This window comes from Agelaius tricolor, unplaced genomic scaffold (assembly GCF_023055355.1).
Source record: "Agelaius tricolor isolate 1412-34295 unplaced genomic scaffold, bAgeTri1.0.p SCAF_4, whole genome shotgun sequence".
NCBI classification, from domain to species: Eukaryota; Metazoa; Chordata; class Aves; order Passeriformes; family Icteridae; genus Agelaius; species Agelaius tricolor.
Window position 1 is genome coordinate 13,200,516 of NW_027269264.1, and position 25,219 is coordinate 13,225,734.

General features: G+C 41.5%; 1 protein-coding gene across 1 annotated transcript in view; it reads left to right on the forward strand.

Annotated features, from left to right (window-relative positions):
• LOC139588878 (neuronal acetylcholine receptor subunit alpha-7-like) overlaps nt 1-24,850 on the forward strand; it is a 61,632-nt gene extending 36,782 nt beyond the window's left edge. The window contains exons 5-10 of the mRNA XM_071424629.1: nt 548-627; nt 1,859-2,026; nt 3,683-3,877; nt 5,164-5,250; nt 18,459-18,568; nt 23,794-24,850. Coding sequence (XP_071280730.1) covers nt 548-627; nt 1,859-2,026; nt 3,683-3,877; nt 5,164-5,250; nt 18,459-18,568; nt 23,794-24,315 — 1,162 coding nt within the window. The 3' untranslated portion in view covers nt 24,316-24,850. The remainder of the gene's footprint in view (nt 1-547; nt 628-1,858; nt 2,027-3,682; nt 3,878-5,163; nt 5,251-18,458; nt 18,569-23,793) is intronic.
• Nucleotides 24,851-25,219: the final 369 nt, after the last annotated feature.

Genomic DNA, 25,219 nt, shown 5'->3' on the forward strand with positions numbered 1-25,219 from the left:
TGTTGGAGTTTCAATGAATCTCCTCCTTCAAGCTCCTAAAATAACTTCTCTCCAGTGGTTTCTTCCAATGCTAGAAGCAAACTCTTGTCCTCTCTGCATCTGAGGAGACTGCAGAGTTGTTATGTCAGGCCACCATTGCTGTTACTATGTATCTGTTACTACAGATATCTGGGTAAGATAACAGATAAGGTGGTTTATGTGGTGAGCTGGCTCATTTTGACAAGTGCCCTGGAAAAGACTCATTGTCCCAACTGTCCAGTTTTTGGATACAGCTAATGTGGCACTTTTGCTTCTTTTCCTTTTGCCTTTTTTCTGAGACATGCAACACTCTGCCTCTCACTTCTTTGAGGACATTGCAGCATGCAAGCAGCCTGCCGAGGTGCAGGCTGACAGTAACTACGAGGAACTGAGATATTTATCAAGGGGCACTTCACCCAGGAACTTAATTCAGACAAAAGATTATTTTTATGTTGACAGTTACATCTTTACTTGCACATCAGCTTGCTTTTTCTTTATTTTGTTCTGTTTTGTTTATACTGTGTTACAGTGCAGATGAAAGATTTGATGCAACATTTCACACAAATGTGCTGGTGAACTACTCTGGATCCTGCCAATATATTCCTCCAGGTAGGGCACAGAGAGTATTTGTTTACTTTTAATCAAGTAATTTCAAGCAGGTTTCCTTCATGAATGAAACCAAGGGTGTTTAAACACCCTCTGTGGAAATTTGCAACCTAATGTTTGCAACCTTGGGATCTTTCTCACCCATATTAGACAGTCTAATAATGGGACAGACCCACTATGAAAATTTAAGTCCTTTATCAGTGGCATTTACACTTTATGAAGCAGTAAAATATTCCTCAAGCAGTTTGCTCAAAACATCCAGAGGTGCCCCTAAGGTGTCATCCAAAGTAAGGTGGTGTGCACTATGTCATCATGTTTCATGTGCACTCCAGCTAGGTCTCTGTTGTGTGGAGAGGTGTGTGAGCAGAGGTGACCCCAAGAGCAGCACTTGCTCAGCATTGAAACCCTTCTTGCCAGGCTGAGGCTAAAACCTAGGTTACAAGACAAACTGGGATTGGTCTCAGCCAGTGGGGCCCAAGTCTCAGTCTCTTTTAATTTGTGTTGCTGATTCCCTGCCTGTGTGTTCCAGCATCCAGGACTCACCTGTGAACAGAGAGGCTATTCTACAGTTGCTCACTGTGGTGGACAAAAAAATTCCTAAACTTTGTGTCATAGCATAACACTGTCTCCAAGCAGGTTGACAAGGCCCAGTAGGGATTAGCAATCATTCCCTGATGGCTGCTCCCCTGTTGTTCCCTACCCATTAGACCCCTTAAAGCATCCCAGAACATGAACTAGACCCATCCAGAGTTAAAATCAAGGCTTGGTTACCACACAGATGATAAAGGCCATCACCAAGCAAGGTTTAGGAGAACAATGTATTTTCTAAGGGCTGTGGGTCTGAGGCATGGCCTGTCCAGGAACTCCTTTCAAAGAGCTGGTCACAGCGCAATAAGTCCCTGGGGTGTACTCTTTGCTCCTGTCAGACCAAGCAACACTGCCTGCAATCTGCTAGGGCCAGCTGGCACTGGGAAACAGGCTGGGCTGCTCCTGGATGGCCACAGTGTCCCAGGCAACCTACCTCAAGGATGCAGTGAGAGAGATCTTCACTGGTGGAGGAAGGGAGGTTATTCCACTCATGGCAGCATCTTCCACCTGCAGTACTTGTTTGGTTACCCCAAGACTGTATCACACAGAATATTTGAAGAGGAAACTGGTTCACAATCAGAGACAGATAAAGGTAAGATGAAATGCACCCTGCACATGCTTGATCATGACTGATTTCTATCTACAGGCATTTTGAAGAGCACATGTTACATTGATGTCCGCTGGTTCCCCTTTGACGTGCAGAAGTGTGATTTGAAGTTTGGCTCCTGGACTCACAGTGGCTGGTTGATTGACCTGCAGATGCTCGAGGCTGATATTTCCAACTACATCTCAAATGGAGAATGGGATTTAGTGGGTAAATTGGCAAATCTACAAATTTTCAATATTTTCAAAGGCAAACCTCAAATATATAGAAATTATCAATCAATTTGACATGGAATGCAGATATTAAAAATATAGATCTAAGAAGAAGCAAAGAAATAGGAAAAAAATCACATATCAGAGACAGCCTTTCAGCAATGTTCATTGAACTGTGTCTGAAAACACTGTGTTCTGAAGCAATTGCCTGCCACTGAGTACATAAATGAAAGCTACTAGTCCTGACACATCTGAGCAGTTTGTCAGTACTAAACTTGGATGTGTCTCTTGTAGGTGCATGGAACACTACTGTCACATTTACTCAAATACATCAGCAAAAATGATTGGTGTAAAAAGTATTCCAGCAACACTTTTACATAAAAGGATCTTTCTCACCCAGAAAAGCATCAAAATGTCTCCCAGTTCATAAAATGCCCAGATTAGTATGTCTCTCTTCTATGTTTTGGAAGGTACCTGTATTTTCAAAAGAATTTATGTCCAAAACTAGTTTAGTAAGTTATTTTGAACTCATTTATGTAGCTGTAAGTCACAAGCAATGTTACAGAAATTGATGGAACTTAGACAACTGCAAGGAGAGGTTACGAAAAATATGTTTATCTTCTGGTCTGGATATACAGACAAGGAAATAAGTGCCCTACCCCACTGCATGCAGTATTTTTACCATGCAGGGCATCTGAGAAATTATATTCAGTTTTATGAGAAGCCAGAAGACTCCATAGTGAAGTCCTCCTAAAGTCCAGCTATTTTAGGGCAATCCTCCCTTCCAGTCCTCCTTTACAGTGGGTATTTTTGTCCAATAACTTTGCATATCTGATTAAGAGTTTGTGGTTTATCTGCCTTCAACCCTGACTGGGGAGAACAAAACAGGGACTTATTTAGCTCATACAGCAAAAGCATTAAATATCACCTCAGGCAAGCCATAGCTATATCCTTTAAAAAACTTTCCTAAGCCTCTGCCAAAATGCACACATTGTGACATCATCTGTCATGTCCACAGAAACAAAAGAGAAGTGAGCAATTTTGGCATGAAAGATACAAGGTGCTGACGTCTTCCATCTCTCCTGACATTTCCAGTGCTCTTGCAGTCCCCATCATGGAGCATGTCAGGCAATCTGCTGCAGCGGGATCACCATGGGCAACCCTGCAGTACAGCTGTATTGGACAGCTAGGTCTCTTAACCTTCAGAGATATAACAGACTTTGAGCTTTACTTGGCATCCTTTTTGAAAAGTAAGCCTGTCTGTTTTTCCTGACAAAAAAAGAGCAAAAATGTATAGAGGATCACAGAATAGTAAGAAGCAGTGGCACTTGTCACCCAGAAAATCTGCTGCATGTGCTAGTGAATATCACATCAACAGTATGTTACCACTCACAGAATGTAGGAAGGCAGAATGCACATTGTTGAGGTTGTGATGCTCAGGACTGTTTTGTTCTGGCTCAGATGAGCTTCATTAGCTAAGCTAGGTTTGAATAATTCAGAAGGCATGAAGGCAAACCCTAGAAAACACAGAAGGTGGACCAAGAATAGCAGAGTGACACACATTGGCTCATAAACCATCACTTCTTAGTCCAGTCCAGGGAGGTAACTGGGAGTCCTGCATCTCTCCCCACTGCTCTGATCATCCTGTCTGTAGGTGTCCCAGGGAAGAGGAATGAGATGTACTATGAATGCTGCAAAGAACCATACCCAGATGTGACGTATACCATCACCATGCGTCGACGCACCCTCTACTATGGCTTGAACTTACTCATTCCCTGTGTTCTCATATCTGGCTTAGCACTGCTTGTATTCCTTTTGCCAGCTGATTCTGGGGAGAAGATTTCTTTAGGTAAGTGCTAAAATATTCATTTGTTTTATAAGTGTCCTATAAAATAGGAAAATAAATACCTCATGCAGTATGTGGCTCGACAAAGAAAGATTTCACTAGAAGAGCAATAGAAGTACTTTTTTGGTTACAGGAGCAAGGATAACAGCTTTCTGTATGGCATTCACACATCCTGTGCTACATATAATATCTTGTGGCCTGGGAGGAAGCTGAACTTGTTGCTGGCACAGGCGGCAGTGATAATATTCTGTCATGCCTGTTGTTATGTACTTTAGTACATCTCAATGCATTTCACAGCTCATTGACTCTTGACTCTCTTTTTCAGATGAAACATACTAGGAAGCAAAGAGTGGAAGAGCTGTGAACAGCAGCAGCTGGGCACTGGATTTTCACCTTAAAAATTAGCTCCCAAAACACCTAGTCATGTGTCCCCAGTGAACACAGCCATGGGAAGGGCTAAATGAGATTTACTGTTGTGTGTGTTGATAAAACTGGGAAGGGTCTCCTTCCAAGAGGAGATAGGCAAGAGCTGTAAATACACCAGACTGGGCCAGCTGAGATCTTAAGAGTTAATTGTGCATGATTCTGTCTCAGGACAGAGACTTCTAAATCACATGAATTGTCCTCAGTGGGGCTTTTTTTGGTTAAAAAAAAGGTATCTGAGCAGCCTGCCTTACAAGAAATAAAACACAGGCTATCAGGGGTACAATTGCTGTCTATGAAATAAAGGATGGGGATAAGGAAAAGAGTTATTTGAGCTGAAGTACAATGTTGACATAAAAATAGGAGCTAATGTTCATGCATTGACCTTTTGATTTCTCAGTATCAGGATGGTTAAGTTTAGCAACAGCCTTTCCACATAGAATAAAGAGCTTCTTTTAAAACAGACTGCATGTCTTTGAGGGATGTTATATAATATGTGATAGCAAAACCTAGGCTGCTGTCTGTGCAAAGCCCTTAACAAGCATTTGGGCTTTGTGCAATGTTATGGAAAACTGTAGTTCACCAGTTTTGCAAGCTTCGTTTCACTCAGCAAAAAAGATTTCTCCATTACTTTGACAGAAGCAAGGGTTTGTGTGTATTAGAGAAAAGTGAAAAGAGAGCAGATAGAGTTGCATCTAAAAACACTCGCACTTTTTAGAAGTTCTAATCTTCATTGACAGACATGAAGTCATGGGTTTGCCTTAGCTGTATATCAGGACAATGCTATATTTAACAGCAAAGACATCAGAGGAGCAGCTGCAGAGTTCATTTACCTCATTCTTCCCAAATATGTTCACTCCCTCCAGGTATCACTGTCCTTCTTTCCCTGACTGTATTCATGCTGCTCGTGGCTGAGATCATGCCTGCAACTTCTGACTCTGTCCCACTAATAGGTAAGTTGATTTTCACTGCTTTGTACATGGTGTGTGATACCTCTCAAGAGCTATTCAAAGCCAATTTGAGGACTGACTCTTTGTTACTACAGTTTTGCATTCAGCAATGTCAGGAATGTCAACCTGGATTTCACCATGTGCATATATGAAAAGGACCTACATGAGGTTACAGAAAGGCACTGGAAATAATAAATAAGCAGGTAACTGCAAGGATTGAGAGGACATAGACTCTACACTGCAGAAAATTAATTTTTCTTCTTCTGCATCACACCACCTCCCTGCAATTGCACAAATCCTTCCTGCCTTCCCTCTTCCCTCAATCTGAAGAGCAATTCAGGATACAGCAGTCATAATTCAAGTATATCATTGAAGCATTTTTAATGTGTACTGAAAACTATGGGGCAGATCATCATCTTGGGATTGTGGGCCAGACAGACATTGTTACAGCCTCTCTTTTTATAGGACTGCTCCTTTACCTTGGTTTCATGGGGCCTTATTGCAGGGTAGACAAAATAAACCTGTCCTATTTTACAAAGTAACAAATGAACACTACCTAAAAGACCTGTGAGTACAAACCATGACTAAAGTACATGTTCTAGTCAGCAGAAATGAACAAAATAGTCAACAATATATCTAGATGCTGATGTAAGATGCACCTCACTTTTGTATAATGAAAGCCTCAAAAAAGTTATACAATGACTAGGACAAAAAAAAAGCATTTACTCAGACAGCTTCATGGTCTCTCTTCAAGGCTTTAAGACTAGGCCTGACTCGGAGGAAGGAGATAAGCATGCAACAGTAGGGACAATGGCACCCATAGGCAAGAGTTTCTGAAAGCCTCCAAAAAACTTACTCATCTCAGTGAAAGTCAGCAGGCTTGGCTTGGCTTTGAGTCATACAGGAGCTTCCAAAAAACTAATAAAACCTCTTTCTGAGCATGTACCCAGGACACAATGGAGACAGACACAGTTCTAAGAGAAACTTGTGTGCAGGGAGGAGACACAAGCCATCTTGAACCACTGTTGACATAATTTTGCTGCGTATAATACAAAACAAATCCCATTTAGAATTTGTAAAGGGGTACACTTGCCTATGGCCAGTCCACTAGCTTTAACAGTTTCTACTAATACAGTCTTCTATCACAGAAGGTAGGATTTGTACCGAGAAAAACTATGAATAATTATGTATTTTTATGGACATTGACATTGCAATGACAGACAATTTCTGCTTATCAGAGAATTCCTAAAGTTGTAAATGATATCTACTACTCTCTCATTCTCTGCAAATATTTTAATTTGCTATTGAAGACAATCATGTTGGTCAGACATGATTTATTTTTATTAAATTTTGGATGGCTGTTCCCATCCCCACCCCCTTCCTCAACTGTCCAGAAATGTTCCCTGAGGACTTGCTGCCTGATTTACCCAGGGAGTCAGAATGACAAAGCTCTTGTTCTCTGGATTGTCCTTTTGAGAGGTGGAGGCAACATCTATCTTTCTCCATCTCCTTGGTCTTGCAATGATCCCATTAGGATTCCTAATGATCCCATGGATTTGGGCATGTTCAGATCTCACAATCAAACCATGAGTCCTTCCTTACCTATTGCTGGTTGTGTTCCTCATCCTTGAACCATCTCTAAACACAGAGATAGCAGAGACCTTGATGGTGCAAACTGAGGCAAAGTACACACTTTTGTGCCTTGACCTTATCACTGTTCACTGTCGCTGAATCATCCCCTCCTTTCAGCAGCAAGTCCATGTTTGCCTTGTTTAGCTGTTTGTGTAGTCTTTGTGTAGTGATGGAAACTCTTCCTGTTGTCTTTGATTCCCACACCAGCTTCAATTAATGAGTTTTAACATTTCTGACACCAACCATAATGAACAGAAAATGCTTCCAAATTTTCATTTTGTAGCCCCTCTCTGCTTCCCTTATGTCTTCTGCACTGAAGCCCTACCATGAGTTCACAGTTTGGCCACACTCCTCTACTGGTGTGCTTACTATTTCTTGCATTTGGAGGCACTATGCTTTAAACTCTTGCGGTTTTTCTGTGTTGCTTTATCTTTCAGAGCATTCCCTGGTGGGATCCCAGCTACTAGTTCCCCAAAATGACAAGCCTGTTCACCTGAAGTCCAAGGTCTATGCTTTTCTGTTCTTAGTCCTCACTCAATTAATGGTCCTGAGCTTCACTATTTCACAATAACTCCAGCCTAGGTTGCCACTGATTATTGTGTTCCCCAACAATTCTTCATTGCTAGTGAAGCACAATGTGTACCACCCCTGGTTGTACATTATATATGTGCTGCCTTTTCAGCAGTCATCAGGGTAGATCAAGCCCCTGGTGGCAATGAGGGTTTGTGAGACAGAGGTTTCCATGAGTTGTTTTAAGAAGTCCCCATGTCCACTGTCTTGGGATGGTCTATTATGCACTCCCACAACAGAATCACTCCTTTTAGCCTCTTCACTGAAGCTGATCCACAAGTTCTCCAGCAGCTCTCATCCATCCAGACTGAAGCCCCTCACACCCAAGTGGCTCCTTCATATAACTTCTTTTCCTGATGAGCTTCTGGTAGTGAGAAATGTCCCTCAACATCTCAGTTTTCCAGTAACATTATTTTTTCACAACTATGTGCAGAGTTTCAGTTGATCCTGCATATTCCCCAGACTTAATGCATTTTCTCACTCTGGAGGTGAGATCTTCCACCTTGTTTCACAATTCTTGAGGTCTTTCTTGCTCTGACTACCCAATACTATTTTTTTCCACCCTTGTCTGCTACTTCTGCATTTACATGTGGGTTGTTACCTCCCTTCCACAGTATTTCTAGTTTAAAATCCTGCCTTTATCTTCTTGCTCCACTCCAGATTTGCAGGGAGACTGCTTATCCATTTGGCTTCTGCACCCAAACTGCTCTTTTCCAGTAAGTGCTCAAAGCTGGATTGTGCACTTTTACATTACCTTGAGTCCTGAAAACCTTATCCTTACTCTAAGAAAGTGACGTAGCATCCTTTCCTCACAGTGGTCTTACAGGTGATCTCACAGAGAATATTTTAGCTGCTGAATAGAATATGCCAGGTCATGCTCATAGTTTTTCAATTTCTCAGTGTGATCTCTAGTTCAGTTAAAATCCTCAGAATTAATACGACGAAAAGGAGTATATTTGGAAAGCTTGTTCCAGTTTTGAAGAATCAGCATGATTAGCAGCAGGTTTCAGGAATAAACAAGTCTTCTAAAGCATATGGTTTGTGAAGGATGCAGATAATTTGATCTTGAAGTAGAAAGATCCCATGCTGTTCTGCTGAAGAGTCACTGTTATTGGTCTTCATGCATTGGGGTGCAGAGATACTTTGAAAACGAGACTCCACATGCTTTAAAAATCTGCATTATATTTTTAGGACCTGAGTTTTTAGAAACAAACATGCATCCATACCTCTCTGGATCTGCCTGCACCCTCACAGACTTTGCTATTTCAAAGCCACTAATGCCTAACATGCTGTGCTTTCTTCTCCTTCTGACCTTGGCTTTCGCTACTGAACACTAATAATATGGAAAAATATCACAGCTGCTATTGGAGTGTCTTTATTGAGGTAGCAAAGGAGAACTGGTCTGATATGACACCAAGAAAACTACTAGCTTTTGTGATCTGGAACATATTTACAGAGTAATGTGGAAATCATAAGTTAGTTCCTCTTAGTTGAGGGGAACTTCAAATTAAACAAACAAAGCACCTATCAGATTAAATAATCAGAAGGATGCAAGTGGGACAAGACAGCTGCTTTTTTGTACCTTTGCAAAATGGGTCACCCCTTCCTTGGTATGTGTTCTGCATTCTCTGTCTGTTTATAAAGCTACCCAAAGCAGAGACTCTCTTACTCCACATATCCAATTTCCCCAGACGAGAGATTCCCATTTCTCAGCAGCCTACCAACTATCATGTTAATATATGTTAAAACAGGTCAACTTCTTTTTCTGTAAAGAGCAAGTGACAAGACTTGACCTAGGAATCAGTAGCTGGCTGCTCAGCACCTTAGAGCACCAGACCCCTACTGCTCCTGCTGCAGGGTAGAGCTTTCATATGTTGCAGTTGGACAGGCTGCCCCCTGCTCTCACACAGCTTTCTTGGGGTTTGCATTCCCATCAGTACCTCCTTGCCCAGCAGCATGCTGGCTCCCATCCTTCTCTAGCACACCCTCCCTTTTGGGGAAAATATTTATTTTCAAAGCCCAGTTTTCAACAGCACACATCTATGCAAAGAAAGGCAAGACAATATTTCAAAATCCACAATATTTTGAATCCTGCCCTTCCACAAAGATGCCAATGAAAGGAGAAGGCCGAACCAGGGAATGATGTCTCTGATTCTGTTTAAAGCATTAGTCACCCATGGCTCAGCAATTAGCTCAACCACTTAAATAAAAAGAGTCAAAGGCCCATGACATCTACAAACACAACAGTTTGGCTAGAATCCAGCACATGTCAACTTTATGAACAAAGATTCTTTCTCTACAGGGTACTGGAAGTCCCTCCTGGCACTTAAAACCTCTAGAGTGTAGCTCCTGAAAGCCTTTCAGACCATGGCTATACAGCAGCAACTGTGTCCTAAACTTACCCTTTCTACTGTATCTTAATCATGCTTTGTGGGAAGTGTGTCTTCCTGCAGCCATGATTTTACTTACTTTTAATTTTCTCTTTAAAGTTACTTTTATCAAGAGTCCATATAAGTAGGAAACTGGAGTTCATTACTTGAGGAAAGTATGTACAGAAATGCAGAGAACTCCAGATGTGCTACATGACTAAATTACTGGTCTGACTGTGCTAATCACTGGGTAAAATCATAAAGCCTGTGTGATCCAGCTCAGGTATAAGACAATTGTTTTTTTTTTCTCGTTTTAAAAACCTATGTAATTATGCAGATTTGTTCTGAACTATAAATGCCAGTAATTTTGTGTGGATTTTGTGCACCTTCCAGTGCCTATTATTGCACTTATCCAGTGCATTACATAGAAAGACGTAACCATGTCTGACTGTGTTGATTTCCTGGTTCAGCAGCTAAATCAAAATTGAACAAATACTGCTATCAACGAGTATTGTTATTTTAATTAGAGCCTTTGTACAAGATCAGGCTCTGCCTCTTGAAATCAAAGGACTAGGTAATTAATCTAAAAAGTACATTGAAGGTATTTAGCTCCACACTGTAAGGACCATTTTTTTAAATAAAGATATTGTGATCCATGTTAAGTGAATGGTTGAAACCGATTATATTAGAGGTATTTTCAAACCTAAATGATTCTATTATTCTAGGTAAATAATAGTGGACAAGGATCTGGTTTTGGTAATGGTTATGTGGCCATTTCTCAGGAAAGGATGAGTTCTTTCCTTAGGCAATAGATACACGCCTGAATTCCTTTAAAGTCTTCATATCCCTGATCTGTTTCATAAAACAGTGTTTTCTATCCAAAAGCAACCTTATAATTAAGATTAGGAAATCATGCATTAAGAAGTCACTAAGGAACAAATTCCTCGAAGTCAATACAGATTCAACTATAACTCTTACATTTCATTGCTGTCCTTTGGCTGGAGCCTCCTTAAGATTACACAGTTGGTGGTAATGTAGTCCCACATCCAGTGGTACCAAATAAAGCAGTGACTAGAATCAAATTTATCAGGCCCTGTTGTAGGAAACTCTTCAATAATGCTTCAGGATAAGTTGCTAGTTTGGGCTCATGGACTTAAAAGAATTCATCTCCTAATGTAATACTTAATTTCTACCAAAATCAGCCAGTTTTTCAGAAAGACTGATCAAGCCACAGCCCACGTTAAGTCAGACATGGCCAAAAGCCATTGCTCTGGAAAATTTAGGCCAAGCCAGTGAGGAGCCTAACCAGTACACCTTCCTGAGTATTCTTTTCTCCTGCCTGCAATATCACCTCCAGAGGGAAAAAACTTTTGGGGCCGCATGGCACTGTCTGCACTTCCCACGTCTTCCTGCAATTCATCTCTGTTTTCCTGTGCTGCAGTCCCACCACTATGAGGACAGGGTGACACCGTATAGAGACAAACCCTAAAATGCCTGCTTTGAAAACTTCACACAGCTCTTTGCACTTGTATTGAGCTGAAGCTCTGCAGGCTTTGAGTTCAGGCCCCAAGTAGCACAGAAGGTACAGTCACACAGAAAAACAGCCAGCAGCACCCATGGCTGGACTCTTTCAGCTTTTGGCTAAAGCTGCAATAAGCTCTGACTTAGAAGCTCTCTGTCCATCCTAGCCCATGCTCTGAGGAAGTATTATTTTCAAAGTACTTTGTCAAAGCAGATAAAGCATGATTCTGCCCAAAATCCAAATCTTGAAATGAGATATTCAGATGTATCAGGCTGGTCAGATGATTTGTTTCTTTGGTAAACACTTTTTAGACGTTGCAATTTGAGGCTTCCCTTTGCACAGGAGAAGTGTTAATAATATCTGATTGTCTTCCATGCTAAAAAAATTTCAAAGTGCTGCAAATCCTTATTTTTGACCAGCTCTCTCCAAACTAACACCACTGTATTTTTCTTTAAAATGTGTTTATAGCAGAAAGTGGGGAACACCAGGAAGCTGGTATGTAGACAGTGTTTGAAAGGTTCATAAATATGAGGAACTGGCACTTTCTATGATTAATATTCATGTGATGCTTGACATTTTGGCTAGATGTATCAAATAAAGCACAATAAAAATAAAGTTATCTCCATCTTCAGTTAGCAAAATCGAATTTCTCTGTCTTATTTTGCTAAGCTCCTCTGCTTTTTAAAAAAACACAATTTACTTGCTGCTTAGGGCTCCATTATAATGATATTTTCCAGCTGTGTCCCATCCTTGCTGTTCCTTACCATGCCTATGCCATTTCAGCAAGCATGAACACTTTGCACTGTAGTAAAGTACGTTTGCAGCAGATGCTTGAGGTGATTTCTTGCATTTAGTCATAGAACAAATGAGACTGGAAATTACTAGGACAGGGAAGCAATGTGGTGCTTTGTGACCTTCAGGAGTTACAGATTGTTTTAAGTTAGGAACATAAGGCATTAGCTGTTCTCACTAGAGAGAAAATTAGATTAATCTGTATTATATTTTTTGTCATCTTACAGTATGTTCTCAGCTGATGCCATCTCACTTTATTCTGTCCCTATTTGAGTTTTTGGAGTGCTTTTCCCCCCTATCCTTTCATGGTCCTGCCTGGTACCTTGTCAGAATCAGGCCCCTACTCAATCTCTTTCATGAAACAGAAATTCTCATTCATGGCAGCTCTTACAGTTTCATCTCCATGATCAGTGATGCTTTTCCAAAGCCAAGAGTCTTGGATGTTTTTTCTTTACAGAAAAAATACAGTCAAATGAAATTAGAGAACAGTTTTACCTTTCAAACTCCCATGTCTATTCTTCAAAAGCATGTGGAAGGAGAAGTGTTTCAAAACACAAGTACCCTAATTGTATGTCCACTTATGTATTTCTTTGCTGTCTGTGTACAACAGTAAGTCATAAAGAGGCTTTCTCCTCTATCTTTGATGTCTTGGTCTCTCAGTAACTCTGCCATTACCGTTTTTAGACTGTCACAGTATCTGCCGAGCACCAGGCCTCATCCCTGCCGCAGGAGAAAAGAAGAAGGATGGTTGGAAGCCCCTCTGCCAGTATCTGAGGTTTTCATTAACCTGCACAGGCTTTAGTTCTCTCACCTGGGCCATTTCCAGAAGTAGGAGCAGTGAATATCTCATTCTGAGCTCACAAGAAACACAAAGCATTCAGCCTGAATGACTGAAATTACCAGACTTAGAGTGGCTCTAACCCAGTTATTGATTTCACGTGCAAAACCTGATATTTTCTGAAAAAATAGGATAGAAACGGGAACACCAGTGGGAGGCATCCAACATACAACTTGATCAATGTGAATATTTGAGCACAACACTTTCCTCCTTCCCCTAGTATTTCACAGGAACAAGACTGTGACTGGTCACAGTGCAGATACACTCTCTTTCTTGTGATTGACTATGTTAACAAATTTGGGTCAGATGATAACTGCTGGCATGATATGATATGATTGATATGATATGATACCACTGTTCCATGACAAAATCAAGACAAAACATTCATCTTAGGGATTCTGTTTTGTTTACCCTAATCAGTCCTTGAAGTTAATCAAGTTCCACTTTAGCAGTATGTCTTCCAAAACATCTCTAAAATAATGCTAAGGTGCTTCTCTAACATCAGATAATGACACAAAACATCAAAAAATGGTTCTGAATGCTCTTCAAATTATGAATTGCAAATCATTGCTATATTTTTGATGTAGGTGACATCAGAGTATGCCTGCAAAGAACAATTAGCTGTTCTCACTGACTTTTTAGAAGATCTTCTGACTATCTGTGGTTTTATTAGATCCATATTTGTAATTGTAACAGCACCTGATCATCTTCTGATTGTCCTGGGACAGATGATGACAACTCCTAGATGTTAAAACTGCTGTCCAAATTGTTACATAATGCCTCTGGCAAAGAAAAGGAAGAATATCAATTGTACAAGAGCAAATATTTCATACTTCTTGAAGACCTATCAAGCATCCAAACCAGCTGTTCTGTTCACTCACCTCTGCTGAAGAAAGCATCCTACTGGTTTAAAAACCTATAAAAAGCATTTAGAAGTAACTGGTACAGACCTCAGTGTCCCTGAGGAATGTTGAGGGGTTCCAAACACAGGGTGGAATTTGAACGAAGTCGGTCTGTACTAATATGGTCATGCGGATCATGTACACTGCGGTGAACGATGTGGATAGAAGTGTTAGAAGGCTCAGGTGTTTAAGTAGGATGTGTTTAGGCTTTCAATGATTTGGTCTTTTGAGTAGAACCCTTCTAGGAATGGTGTTCCTATTAGGGCGAGGTTGCCGATGGTGAGGCATGCAGTGGTTGTGGGTAGTATCTTTTGGAGTCCTCCTATTTTTCGGATGTCTTGTTCACAATTTAGTCTGTGAATGATGGAGCCTGACCATACGAAGAGCATGGCTTTGAAGAATACATTGTCTAACAGGTTGTCTGGTGCATTTTTCTGGCTTGTGGCAGCTACCCAGAGCAGTCACTTCCAAGCTCTGCCTCAGAGCAGGTGAATTATCAGCAACCAGATCCTTGGTCTTTCACATGCACCCTGATCTGGGGTTGCTGTCCCTGACACTTCCCACAGTGAAGGGAATTGTTAAAGATTCCAAGTTAATCTAGTAACTAGAAGTTACAAGTAGAACACAGAGGGATGTTTAGTGGGAGTTGTTAAGCATTTTCCTCTTGCAGTTTAAGTAAAAGGGGCTGAGCTTCTTTATAAAATCAGATTTGCCTTTGCCTCTGCCAACAGACACATGGGCATAGGACTTTGTGGGGGCAACAGCTTCAAAGGCCTAAATGAATAAAAAGGATTTAGGATGGTTCCTAAAATACTGCCAGAAAGGTCTGGTGGCTAGGCCAAGGTTGTTGCCTGGGAGACCAAATCTCATTACTTGTACCCCACCATGCCCCACCTCACAAGACAGCATCCTATTTCTGCGCTCAGCCACATCAGTGGAGACCCAGAAAGAGAGTTTGCTAATTCAGGGCAGTGTGGGGCTAGGGTAGAATGAGAGAAGACTGAAGCCCTTTGGCTCCAAGAGAAGTGTTATCCATGAACATTGTAGCTTGGTCCTTTAAGCGGAAAGGCTTCTCTGCTCACAGGGTTGCTGGAGAAGGCTGAGTCATAGTCATAATCAGAGAGGGTGCCAGAGGTGATTTCGTGTTCCACTGTGGGGAACTGCTAGGAGTTCTTTTAATAATGGATGGTCTGGAACGAAATTAAGCCAAACGAGGCAAATATTATATCTGAGAACCATTTATGGGTAATGAAAAGACAAAATAAAAAGGACTTACTCTACTAAAGAGAGCTAGAGAAGATGGAGCAAGAGGAAGAAATATGGGAGAGAGGGGGAGAGAGAGAGGAGACAGAGGGAAGAAGAGGGCGCTACCTCCAGAGGTTGGGGAGTGCCCTTGCTGTCCCGAGGCTGTGCACACTGCCTGCCGGTGGACGGATCTTGCAGTGGCCAGACACGAGGGCAGAGGGATCGGGCTGGAGGGCCAGGACCCCGGACAGGGTCGCGGTGAGGATCATGGTGGTGGGCAGGCTCGGAGGCAGGCAGGGTTGGATGCAGGTGGCTCAGGCAGGGATGCAGAGACGAAGCAGGCAGGGCACTGCTCAGGGACACAGGAAGGCAGGGCAGATGCCCAGGTGAGCAAGAGCCAGTGAGGGCAGGAGAGCCCAAAGGTCAGCTGGGGCCAGGGCAAAAGCATAAGACTCAAGAAGCTTCCAAAAGCACAAAAGGCAAAGGACAGAACAGGCCCTAAAGAGCCCCCAAGGCTTATAATGCTGTTACTTTTTATGCCCCCAGCTCCTCCCAAAGTCTGCCTGCTGACAGGAGACCATTGGCCCAGTCTGATGTCCCAGAGCAGTCCATTGGCAGAGACCTTTTGCCATCTGACTGGAGAGTGTCTCTGGGGTACAGTGTCTTCAGTGTTCCCCTGCTCATGGAACTGCCTGTCCCATGTGGGACATGAACTGGTGGCCAGGCAAAGTCTGCCCAGAGACAAGGCTTTCCTCCATCTTCTCTTAGCTGCCTCCTGGATGTACCACATGTGCAACCCCTGCCCTGCGTGCCTCTGACAACCATTGTTGAGGCATAACAAAACTGAATTGGCTCCTCACAGGTGAACAGGGACAGCAGCCCTTGTAGCTGTCACCAAGTGATGGGTTTTACCTTGCTGGTGCAAGGGCAAAAGACTGTCAGGAACAGAAATGAGCAGACTGGAAGGTTAGGCCATGCTTTTAAGGAGGTGCATGGAGGACAGCACAGGAGTCTTCCTCATCAGTTCTCCTGCTGCAGTAAGACTATGTTTTTCTGCTGCCAGGAAAGAGATGATGTAGGATTAAACCCTGGAAGAAAAATCAGAAAATGCTGAGTAAGTAAGGATATAATTTCAGAGCCATACCTTTTTTTTTTGCCTTGTGGGCAGACCCACTGAGTTCTGAGGGCTTTCCTTCCCTTCCCTTACGGGTGAGTGGTCACTGAGTCTAGACCCAGGGTCTTGGCCATCTCTGCCTGGTTCTAGATTGTAGGGACAGTCAGGTTTTCAATCAAGGTGATGCATGGGCATGTGATCTAGCAATTCCTTTGTGATCAATGGCTATTAGTTCTACCTTCTCCTGTCACAAAAAAGGAGGCAACAGCTTTCATCATATCTCCAGCTAGAGATGTGAAAGACCAGCAGCTGTGCTAATCATTGCTATAGTTTTCCTCCACTTTCACGGTTGTCTTTTTAGGATTGGCAAAATCAGCCTTAGAGCAGTGCTGGGTATTTCCAGGACTTTGCAACTTTCTCTCTGAATACAGCACCTGTGCCTACCTGATGGGCATAGATCTACCTGCCAGATTTCAGAGACATCTTGTACACATTTGACTGCCTCACACTAACACATAGGGCTTAAGTACCATGCACTATGTCCTCCATCCTTACTTTCCAACTGAAGACTTCAGTGTACCTTGAATGGGAACACCCCATTCCTCCCCTCAAAATGCAGATGACACATCTCCAGCTTCTTCCTTGCCTACCACCAGGCAAAACTATAAAATATCCTTCTTTATGGGTCCCTGGCTCCCTTCTGGTTCCCAGTCTGTTCTGGAGAGAACTGTTTTCTATTTAACAGCTGTTCTATACAGCAGTTTCCTGACATCTGTTCCTGGCTTTACAGCACAAAAAAACCTGGGAGCATCAATGCCTTTGCTAATCATTGACTAGGATCTTGAGTCAGATATTATCAGGTTGTTTCCGAGTTTAACCAGGTGACTAATTTTCCAAGGATATGTGAAAAATCTTAGCTAAAGCCATTTTAAATGGACTATTTCAGGCCTTTGAAATCTGGTGGCATCAAAATATGAAGAGTTTAAGGAAGTTATTTACTCACTCATGGCAGTAATTAAACCAACAATATCAACACTGCTGTGTTTCTGTAACATGGGACATATAACAACTTCCATGAAACCTGGTTTGCTCTGCTTCTGCCTGCTTGTTGACTCTCCTCTCTATGAATAAGTGCAATAGAGACCTTTAAATTCATGTCACCCTTGGGACTATTCTTCTAATCTAGATATGTAATTCATTTTGTCATGAAAAGCCATACCTCTTGAAGCAATTGCAGCCTTAGAAGGCCTTAGAACCTCATTATTGTAGACAAGCTTTTTGCACCCAAAGCAGTAGGATTTGGAATTAAGAAACAGAGGCAGAGCAAAACTTGCTTTGGAGCTTTGATTGATTTCTTTACTTTTCCTTCAAGCTGCAGGAGGGAGGGCTGGGGATTGCAAGAGGCTGCAGTCTGGGGCAGTGTGATGTGCTCTCCCACATTGCACCATTATGTGAGCCAACAGTAATGCTCCCTGGTATTTTGCCACTGAAGCCTTCAAATGTCATTACCCCTGTGGACAATTCTGCTTTACACTCCAGCGCATCAGCCTCACATCTGGCATGAGGAAGCTGTACTGCCACTTAGGAGATGTGGCTTCAAGCCTCAGTTCTGGCTTTCAAGACCTTGGTTTCTTTCCTGCACAGCAGATTAAAATTTAGCATTCAAGGAGGCTTTAGTGTACTTTCATAGGAACTGGAAGTGGTCTTGAGTGCTAAGAAGAGTAATGAGAAATATGCCTAACCACCTGGGAGCAGTAGTGGTGCAAAGGTGGGGAACTAGTGACACTCTTTGGAGGGATGCAGAGGCACCAAGAGGACAGCATCTCCCTCCAGCACCTCTGCTGGTACCATGGAAGGCTTAGGACTGGGAATGCTGGTGGTCAGTGGGTGTTGTCAGCTCAACTTCTCACTGTCCTGGCAGCAGGCACAAAAGTGTTCTTACTGTGAGGCCCTACACTCCTCTTCAGGGACAAAACCCAAACAGTTTTCACCTTCCGTGTGTTCTGGGCCTTCCCTCACAGGAGAGAAGGGAGCTGAGCAGATACACAGCTCAAATGCTCCAGTGCAGCAAACCAGAGAAGAGGGTGTTCATGCACATGAGCACCCTCTTCTCTGGTTTGCTGTGATGCAGTGCTTCTCATGTGTAGATCTTGAGGCATAGCCAAGGAATATTATGTGCTCCTTGTATTTCCCCCCCTCTGTAACCAAGTCCTCCTTTTGCTTGCAGCTCAGTATTTCGCTAGCATCATGGTCATCGTTGGTCTGTCTGTGGTGGTAACAGTGCTGGTTCTGCAGTTTCACCATCATGACCCCCAAGCAGGAAAGATGCCCAAATGGGTAAGCAGCTTTGGTGAGAAACATTCAGGAGGTTACTACTGAAAGAAAAGAAAATTGTCTAAAAGCTACAGTAAACTTATTAACTTGTTATAGGTGAGAGGCAGAAGTAGTTTCCCATTAATTTGAAGAGTCAGTTACAAGCAGCATAGTTGATGCTTTTGTTTGCAATTGAAGGGAAAGAGCAAGCATACTAAATGTGCTTTTCCACTAAAACCAGTTTCTCCTCCATTAAAATAGTTCCTCCTATTTGGCCTTTGTTTTCAACATTATGATGGAGTGGTTGAGTCACTACAAAGTTATCTCATTCACCACCCACTTTGCAAGTGCAGACCTTTAATTTCTTATCCTGCAGACGGCAGTACTGACAGAATGTGCTAAACAAACACTAGTCTCTACTGGGCAGTTTGTCTGCTGCCATCTGATCTATTCCCAGTGCATTAGCATGTGAACCCTCTTTTCTCTGCAGCAGCAGACTTTGTCAGCCCAGAGAGGTCTGGCACCAATGCCAGCTGGCTTTCAAATGGAATGTTTCCTTTAGATTTTCAAGTTAAAAGAAAATTATGTTCTATCAATTTAAAAGATTTTAAAATAGGCAAGGTGTGCTTGTGTTCAGAGAATGAAAAAGGATAAAAGCAGAAGCAGATAGTCACAGTCAACTATCTACCACCCTGTTTGTAGGAGACTGGTTGCACAACAACCTCTGATATCTTGTTCACCACATTTTTCATGCTACACAATTATCCTGACATTTCCCAATTATTTCCCAAAGTGCTGTATGATTAAAAAACCTCTTACTTTCAAGGCAGCAGAGAATGTGAATTCTGGATGAACCTGCTTGTAGGCAAAACCTGAGGGCACAAATATGGGAAACATTTTTCAGATATCCTCATGGACAGAGTCTGCCACAGTTTAACAGAACCCATTTTATTGCTTTTTGAGGAGCCCAGACGCAATACCTCATGTTAGTCCTCCTCACAGGCCCTGCAAGTCAGCTCCTGCTCTCTACCAGTCTCATGTTTTCTTGTCTGGAAACACAGTGTGTGGCAAATTCTCCTTCAGCAGAAACCTTGTTCAGTGGCCTGACAGCTGAACTGGCATACATTACACAACATGCCATCAGGAAGCAAAAACTCTGGAAAGCATAACTGGGAAGATGATAAAAGGTGTAGACCAGACAAGTTGACAGGGCTGAGGGATCTCAGGAGGAAAAGAGTGAATGCCAAGTGTGTAGGGAAGAGGCTGACCCCATAAAAGTAGGCACTTATACTCTACAAGCCATGGCCAAGGCTCAGTTGTTAGAATTTGTGTTAGTCTCTATTCTTTTTGTTGTTGTGCTGTTGTTGTTGTTTTGGGGTTGGTTTTTTTTTTTTTTTCAATTTTGCCTGTCCACCTATGTCAGGTGTTTCTTACAGACGCTTTGAATGACTTTTGCTCAGTAAAAAAAAAAAAAAACTGAAATGAAGAAGTAACTTAAGAAAGAAGAAAATTTTTTGCATTACATTTTTCTGCATTTCCAGTACCAGCTGCTGCCCTTACCATTTACTTACTTCCCACAATGTTCTCTTCATGTCAGAGCCAGGCGTCAGCTTATTGCAAACTCTAGCCCTGATTAATTGGATATTGTTGCAGGATTGTTCTCACCTCCTGCTTAAATGGATTTGTCTGCTGGAGTCAGTTGCAGGGAGAGGCATTGGACAATTTGGCATGTATGGGAGCTTCTGCAGACCCAGAAGATTTGAATGGATGCATTTCCTAAACACAGCTGCTTTCTAAACCATTTAGAGTTGAGCAGTTTTTTTCCTGCCTGTCTCTCAAAGGGTCTGTGCTTGCACTTTGCAATAGAAGAGGGAGGAGAGTGCCTGTCAGTGTTTATCCTCTCTGTAGGTGTTCACTTTCCTTATACCCTTGCTTAGAATTGTGTCTTCCTTTCTGTTAATCTTTGATGACTTACAAACCAGCTTTTTCCAAGAGAGGAACTTAAATCCAAGGTGTTCAGTCAGGGCATTTGTTGGCTACTCAGTTGAGAAATGAGAGCTGCTGACTGATGGACACTTTTGATAATGTCTGCTGAGCTAGCATGGAAAAAAACACTAAAGAAGGCCCAGCTAAGGAGCTGTTTGGGAGTGGATAACATCAGGTATGGACTACAGCTCAACTGACCTTTCTCTACTGACAGCCAAGAGTGTTTCATGATAAAGAGGTATAGAGAGACCAAGCACTGAGGGAAGAAGGGGTTTTGTGGGAAAAGGCAAGAGAACTCTGGCTCTTTGTTGTGCTTAAAGCAGGTTTGTTATGTGTCAGGCTTCTCTGTTGATATGGTTCAAACCTGGACATGCACAGTTCTCCTAGGTGCAGATGTCCCTTATCAAGAGAGCTTTAACTGGAGACTGTCTGCTCTGGGCTACGCCAGGCTGGTGGCTGTGATGGAAGCTAGCAGTATAGCTGTATCATAGATAGGAGAGGCTCAAAGAGGGGTTGTTGACCTCTAAAGACAGCTGTACCTGTGTACTTCCTTCATAGAATTCCATATATGACAATGCAGGTGAAAGTGTAGATTCATATTTTCATACTTAGCTGTAATTCAAAAACCTGTATGCTGCAGCTGTCTCTTGAATTAATTGTTATGACAAGAACAGATTGATGCCTGAGTGTCTGTGTTTTCAAGGAAATAGGGCATTTGAAATCCAAGCTAATTAAAAGCTGTGTTACTGTCTTCTGGGTATTTATTTTTCTATGGGAAATGGGTTTGACTGTAGTTATAAAAGTAATTTCCCTGAGGAATAAAACCTCTGTCTTGAAGGAAAAGCAGCATTCCTATATAAAAGTGCTTTTTCACCTCATGTATCCTTTCAGAGTTAAGGCAGACATATTAACATTTTCTAATAAGAAAGTTTGTCTAACTAAGTGTTTTGGAATTTCACATTCCTATAGAATTAACTTCTCTCTCCCCTTTGCAACTGACACTGTTGACACATTGCTAGAAATTAAGACCTTTATTTTGTTCCATGTTGTCCCATTTTGTGTCCAGGAGCAGTCTGAGCACATTATAATTAAGTAAGTTCAATTAAAGGCAGAATCAGTTTTTTAGGCTGCAACACTATGGGTAATTATTTGTTTGTGGTGACTATGGAGAAAATAATGAAATATTTAAAGCAAAATAATATGAATAATGGAAAACAGTCTTTCAGGACTTTCATAGTTTAAATCTAGCTGGCATTTAAGTACCAGACAGCCACTTGCTCACATCCCAGCTCTCTTCCCTTGTGATGGTGAGAATAAAACTCCAGCACTTAGTGGGTTGAGAGAAGAACAGTTCAATAATTGAAACAGAATACAATATAATAATATGAATAATATTAATTATAATAATGAGTAACAATAATAAAAAATAACAACTGCAATGATGACAGAGAGTAATAAAATGCAAGAGAAACAAGTGATGCACTAAACAATTGCTCACCACCTGCTGACTGATGCACAGCCTGTTTTGGAGAAGCAATTGACAGCCTCCAACCAACTCCCCACACTTTATATCCTTTTGGAAGATCCCTCTGGCTAGTTCAGGTCAGCTGTGCTGGCTATGCTTCCTCATGGCATTGTGTGTACATGCTCACTGGTAGAGCACAGGAGATTGAAAAGTCCTTGATTCAGGGTAAGCACTACTTTCCAACAACCTAAACATCAGTATTTTATCAACATTATTTTCATACTGAATCTAAAACACCATGCTGTACCAGCTACTAGGTAAAAATTAACTCTATTCCAGCCAAAACCATGACAATGACGAAGAACAAAACATTGACTAGAGAGAGAGAAGCAAAGTGGCTCACAGAAAATGGTACAGAACTGTGACATAGAAGAGCTCATATTGCAGAACTAAAATATTGTGTAACTGCCTTTTACTGGTCATTGGTTTTGGCTATTATTATTACTATTCCTATCTGTGATTCCTTAGGCTTCCTCCTTTCTGAAATTATGCTTGTCATTACAGCAGTAGCTCCAAGTGCTGGCTGTAATTTCCCCCTTCCTGTATTCCTGTATCTGTACTGTGCAAATACAGGAGTCAACTTTTCCTGCATCTAAAACATCTTTGCAGTCAAAGTGTGGTCCCAAGTCAAACATGACCAAAATAAGCAGGACTACACAGGGAGTCCTTGGGAGTCAAGGCTCAAAGGGAAAACCAGAGGCCACATCTCTTTTCTCCATGATGTCAGATTATTTGGCTTGCAACCAGGATAATAAAGTCATCAAAGAGTCCTGTGTGCATGGAGGGTCCCTCTCAAGTGCATTGTAAATGCCCTTTTTGTATGCATAACAACTGGAGGATCTCATGAATAACAAGATTTTGCTAATTTAGTTTGCTGCTCTTCACACAAGATGTTACTGAATCCACAGCCTTTTTCCTGCCTTATATGTTACCAATAGGAATTCTAGCAGGCTCAGGCTCAGACCAAACATCTGAAGGTCAGTTCACTGGAAAAAATTTCTGGAAGCACTCTCCGGAGTTAGCTCACTTAATGACCTTGACAAGAAGCATATGAGGCACAATCTGCCATGTGCACGTCAGAGCATCTCGTGATGCACCAGCACACAGGAAAATGACAGCAGTTAATAGCGGCACTTAGATTTTGAACTGCTAAATGTAATTGATTTACTCTTTTGAAAAAAAAAGCCTGCTATAGTTGAACTCCTCAAAGAAGTATAAAATAACTTTCAAAAATCCATGAAAACCCAACCAAGGTCTTTTATTTAGATGGAAACAATAGCAATGGGGATGGGAAATGTTCTAGAATCTGTCATATAGTGATTTTTTTCAGCAAAATCTAAACATTGACACCCAAAAATATTTAACTGTATCTCTTTCCTTACAATCTGAGAAATGTTTGAAAACCATGCAGCCAATTTTGGGCTGTCTGCTCAATTGCAGACGTCTCAAAGTATTTAATAAAGATAGGTCTCCGAGGACCATTTTGTAAAGTAAGATTTTACATCTCTTTTGCTTTATAAGCTAAGTGGGCATTGAAAATCCCTATGTTCAAGACAGATCCAAAAAAGGGCTATCCTTAGGCTAGACCCTCAAATAAACATTTTGAAAGCAGATAGCTGGAGAACACAGAAATCCATCAGTATTTCTAAGAAACTGTGCAGACTAACTATAATAGTCACAAAAACATTTTAAATGATGAAGAGTCTCCCGTATATCTGCCACGGTAACTCTCTTTCAGGTCCGTGTCATCCTGCTGAATTGGTGTGCTTGGTTTTTACGAATGAAAAAACCTGGGGAAAACATAAAGCCCCTCTCTTGCAAGTACAGCTATTCCAAGCAGCAGCTGAGCGTGAACAGCATGGACGTGAACGTCCTTCCCGGGCACCAGTCCAGCAACGGCAACACCATCTACAGCTACCACGCCATGGAGAGCCCCTGCTGCCCACAGCAGAACGACCTCGGCAGCAAAGGTGGGAAGATGACCTGCCCCTTAGCAGAAGATACTGAGCTTGTGCAAAAGAAAGCTTTAATGGACACTCTTCCAGTGATGGTGAAGATCCTGGAGGAAGTCCAGTTCATAGCGATGCGGTTCAGGAAACAAGATGAGGGTGAAGAGATCTGCAGTGAATGGAAGTTTGCAGCTGCTGTCATAGACAGATTATGTCTGGTTGCATTTACCCTTTTTGCCATCATTTGCACGTTCACAATACTCATGTCTGCTCCAAATTTTATAGAGGCTGTTTCAAAGGATTTTGCATAAGGTTTTCAAAGATGAGCATGATAATCAAAAAGTGAATATTGCCAGTAATTTTACTAGATAATTTAACTCAAATAGAGAAGTGTACTTACATGTGCTAACATACACAGAAGGGGATTAAAATAATTTCAGGACATAATTATTCCTGATGTTAGTGATTGTAGTTACTGAATAGTAAATGTATTGAACTCCGTTACTTATTTCATAGACTAGTGCCACATGTAATTATGTCATGATCTGTGGTAAGTGATATACAAGAATTCAATACATTACAAAACTATAATATATTTATTACAAGTTAACACTAGTATCAATGTGTTACTTTGAATTTGTGAACTTTTGGATATCGTTAATTTAAATGACCATTGAAGACTATAATTTTTTGCATAATTTTATTGTTTTCAGTATATCTGTGTTTTATAATTATTGTTTGGTGTGGCTGTGACATTCACTTCTCAGATTTGAAAGATGTATCTCCACAGTCTCATGATGCTGTATATTGTATTTATGAAAATAAACCGTCATCATATTAGCTCAAGCTAGCACAATGACTGGAATGCTTTCTTGGTAAATTTGTTAAGACTGTATCTTTCCCAGAAAATCATTTTGGGTCTTTTTTTTTAAATTTAAATTAGGAAATATTGGTTTTGACATTGGAAAGAAATTTCTTTCTCCTTGCTGACAATCATCTATGTAATTTACAATGCTTGCTTAACTGTTTCTGTCATCTTGAAAGTCTACTTAGTTTAAAATATCACTGCTTTCTTGGAACACAGTTGCCAACCTAATACTAACTAACACTGTGCAATTAAGGCAGAATCTTGTGGCTCCATAATATCTAGGAAATGGTCCATAGATTTAATTTGGCTCAGATTTCCCATCCAGTCTACTACTACACTGAAGTAGT